This window comes from Salvelinus sp. IW2-2015, unplaced genomic scaffold (genome assembly GCF_002910315.2).
Source record: "Salvelinus sp. IW2-2015 unplaced genomic scaffold, ASM291031v2 Un_scaffold1787, whole genome shotgun sequence".
Lineage (NCBI taxonomy): Eukaryota > Metazoa > Chordata > Actinopteri > Salmoniformes > Salmonidae > Salvelinus > Salvelinus sp. IW2-2015.
Window position 1 is genome coordinate 117,388 of NW_019943162.1, and position 3,400 is coordinate 120,787.

The 3,400-nt window shown below is 41.8% G+C and overlaps 1 protein-coding gene across 1 annotated transcript in view; it reads right to left on the minus strand.

Moving 5' to 3' along the window:
• Positions 1 to 3,400, minus strand: part of LOC112071968 (probable carboxypeptidase X1) — a 32,323-nt gene that overhangs the window by 5,810 nt on the left and 23,113 nt on the right. Inside the window, 3 exon segments of the mRNA XM_070439585.1 lie at positions 664 to 803; positions 1,244 to 1,538; positions 2,980 to 3,159. Coding sequence (XP_070295686.1) covers positions 664 to 803; positions 1,244 to 1,538; positions 2,980 to 3,159 — 615 coding nt within the window.

The following is a 3,400-nucleotide window of genomic DNA, read 5'->3' on the forward strand; positions in this document are numbered from 1 at the left end:
TTTCTTTGTCATCTGTCTCTCACCACTCCTTGATGCCTCTGTGAACCTGGTAGAGGGAAGGAAGAAGATCAGAAACAGAGATGATCGTGGAACATCAGAACAGAGAGATCGTGGACATCAGAACAGAGATGATGGGAACATCAGAAACAGAGATGATCGGGGAACATCAGAAACAGAGAATGTCGGGAAATCGAGTGTAGGTGAGGAACATGAGAAACGAGTGATCAGCATGAGAAACAGAGATGTGATCATAAGGGAACATCCAGAACACGAGATGATAGGGACACACGAAACAGAGATGTGAGGACATCCCAGAAATCAGGATGTTGAGGGAAATCTCAGAAGATAGTGGGAACATCAGTGTAGTGAGGGAACACATCAGAAACAGAGATAGTGAGGGAACATCAGAAACAGAGATAGTGAGGGAACATCAGAAACAGAGATAGTGAGGGAACATCAGAAACAGAGATGATCAGAGAACATCAGAAACAGAGATAATCAGGGAAATATCTACAAATTGGAGAGCTGGTAAGAGAGAGCTGGGATATGCAGTAGGACAGTATTCTACAAGTGAAGTCTTTCCAATTGGAGCCATTTTCAGTAGTTTGAAAAACTCCAATACGGTATAACTTTGGTAAATAATCCATGTGAAGAACAGTAGACCTGCTCCATGTAGACCAGCAGAGACTCCTTGTTGTTCTCCCACTCGGTAGGAAGCTCGCTGGCGTGAGGAAACTTGTCACACGACAGCTCCACCGTCACCTCGAAGCAGTTCGTGTGCATGTAGCTGAAGTCATTCATACCTGAAGGGGACAAAAAATATGGCGATAAAACACACGAAAAACAAATAGTCTTTGATAAGGGCCTTTTGAGGCCAAAACTACCATGTTTGTTTTTTGCTGAAGACTTTAACTGTGTGTCTGACTGAGTCCCATTTATCTTTTCTAACAGAAACATGTACACCTTTGAGTATCTGCTCTTTTTCACCCAGAGACGGTGTTGATTATTATATATATATATAGGAGGACTACTGACTTCCAGGGACGGTGTTGATTATTATATATATATATAGGAGGACTACTGACTCCCAGGGACGGTGTTGATTATTATATATATATATAGGAGGACTACTGACTCCCAGGGACGGTGTTGATTATTATATATATATATATAGGAGGACTACTGACTCCCAGGGACGGTGTTGATTATTATATATATATATATATATAGGAGGACTACTGACTCCCAGGGACGGTGTGCCAGGCTCCTCCGTTAATGACGTTGTTGTGCTGTTGGAAGTCTTCAGAGTGGCAGAGCCTCCTATCAGGGTTGGCCATGACCAGGTTGGTGGAGGCGTAGACCGTGGCCAGCCAGCGGAAGAAACTATCATCAGCCGTAGGGGTGTTTTCCTGAGGGGCCCAGTCCCGGGTGCAGTCGAAGGGGTAGGTAACCACCAGTTCTCCCCCGTGGAGGTTGGCACTCAGGACGAAGGGGATGTCCTGCATCCAGCTGATGACCGCACGTGTCTCTGGGGTCACCTGGGACAGGGACAGACGAACATGTCAGACAGCCTGGGACAGTACAGACAGCCTGGGACAGTACAGACAGCCTGGGACAGTACAGACAGCCTCTACAGCTTAGTGGGCTGTGTAAAGTACAATTATTTTAGATATAGTTTACCTTATAATCTCTGGATGTGAAACCAGTCATATGGCAGCAAACTGAAGCAGGAAAGTTGATGAAATGCTGTGCCATTATGCAGAATTGAAATTGTCCGGCCATTTTAACTTCTACGGGATCGGTGTCCCTACACCGGGAAGGTTGTTGCTAAATATGCGATATTGTGACTAGAATTATGTTGTATACAACAGCCAACTTTCCGGGACATAGACATGTTTTATATTGGCAGAAAGCTTAAACTCTTGTTAATCTAACTGCAGTGTCCAATTTACAGTAGTTATTACAGTGAAAAAACCATGCTATTGTTTGAGGAGAGTCCACAACAACAAAACACTTTTATCAGGGCAACTGGTTTGATACATTCACCTCTGAAGGTAAATAATGTACTTACATTCAGTAATCTTGCTCTGATGTGTCATCCTGAGGGTCCCAGAGATAAAATGTAGCATAGTTTTGTTTGTTAAAACCCAGTTTTATGTTCTACAGTTTGACCCCACTGCTGTCTCTGGCTCCATACCCACCCCATCTGGCCATCTAGATGTGTGAATGTTAGTGAATGAGCTAATGATCCATCATGTATGACATTTCTGGGAGTGTGTAAACTTACATTTTTTATTACCATAGAATTTCTGTATGTTCTCTATAGTTATGTACTTGAAAATGTGTCAATTGACCAATTCGGCACATTTGGGCAAACTCCTGGCAGCCTTTATCAAAATTCTGTGCTGTAATGTAATTCTTCACTGGATCAGTCTGACACTTTGTACACACACTGCTGCCATCTTGTGGACAAAATTTAAATTACACCTAGGATCCTATCTTAATGTATGGCATTTCATAAGCTGATGGAGAAAAGAAAATGTGAAAACACGTTTTTTTTTGGTTTGTATTATTTTTTTTACCAGATCTAAATGTGTTATATTTTCCTACATTAATTTTACATTTCCACAAACTTCAAAGTGTTCCCTTTCAAATGATATAAAGAATATGCATATCCTTGTTTTAGGTCCTGAGCTACAGGCAGTTAGATTTGAGTATGTCATTTTAGGTGAAATCTGGGGAAAAAATTGTCCGATCTTTAAGAGGGGAATTACAGTTTTTTCCAAAACAATTTTTTTCCCTTTCAGGTTTGATTTAATCATTGACTCAGCACATCCAATGTCATTGTTTCTCTATGAACAATTGGAATTTTGAGATTGGAAAAACAAAACAAAATGTAAAACCAGGAAAAATATAACTGAAAACATAATGTTGAGTCAAACTCTGTGGTGGAGTTGATGTGTAGAGTAGTGTACTTACGAAGGCATCCTCTTTAGTGTAGTACTCTGGTATGGGGATGTAGTGGTTGGCTGTTTTAACCATCTCTGTGTCATTCTCCTTGGCGTCCCACATGATATTGTTCAGGTCGGGGAAGTTGTGGTTCATATCGACCCACTCGTAGCTGTAACGCCCCAGAGCCCAACCTGCCAGCTCTGACCCCTGGAGAGAAGTTAAGTTGAGATGCAGTTTAAAGCTAATTTCAATATCACACAATCAATCGATCAGTCAGTCGATCTATCAATCAATATGTCCTACATCCCTTCCTTCTTCTAATATGAAGTCATCACGAGGAGGTTCTGAGTCCCCTCTCTAGAGTTCTAATATGGAGTCATCACGAGGAGGTTCTGAGTCCTCTCTCTAGAGTTCTAATATGAAGTCATCACGAGGAGGTTCTGAGTCC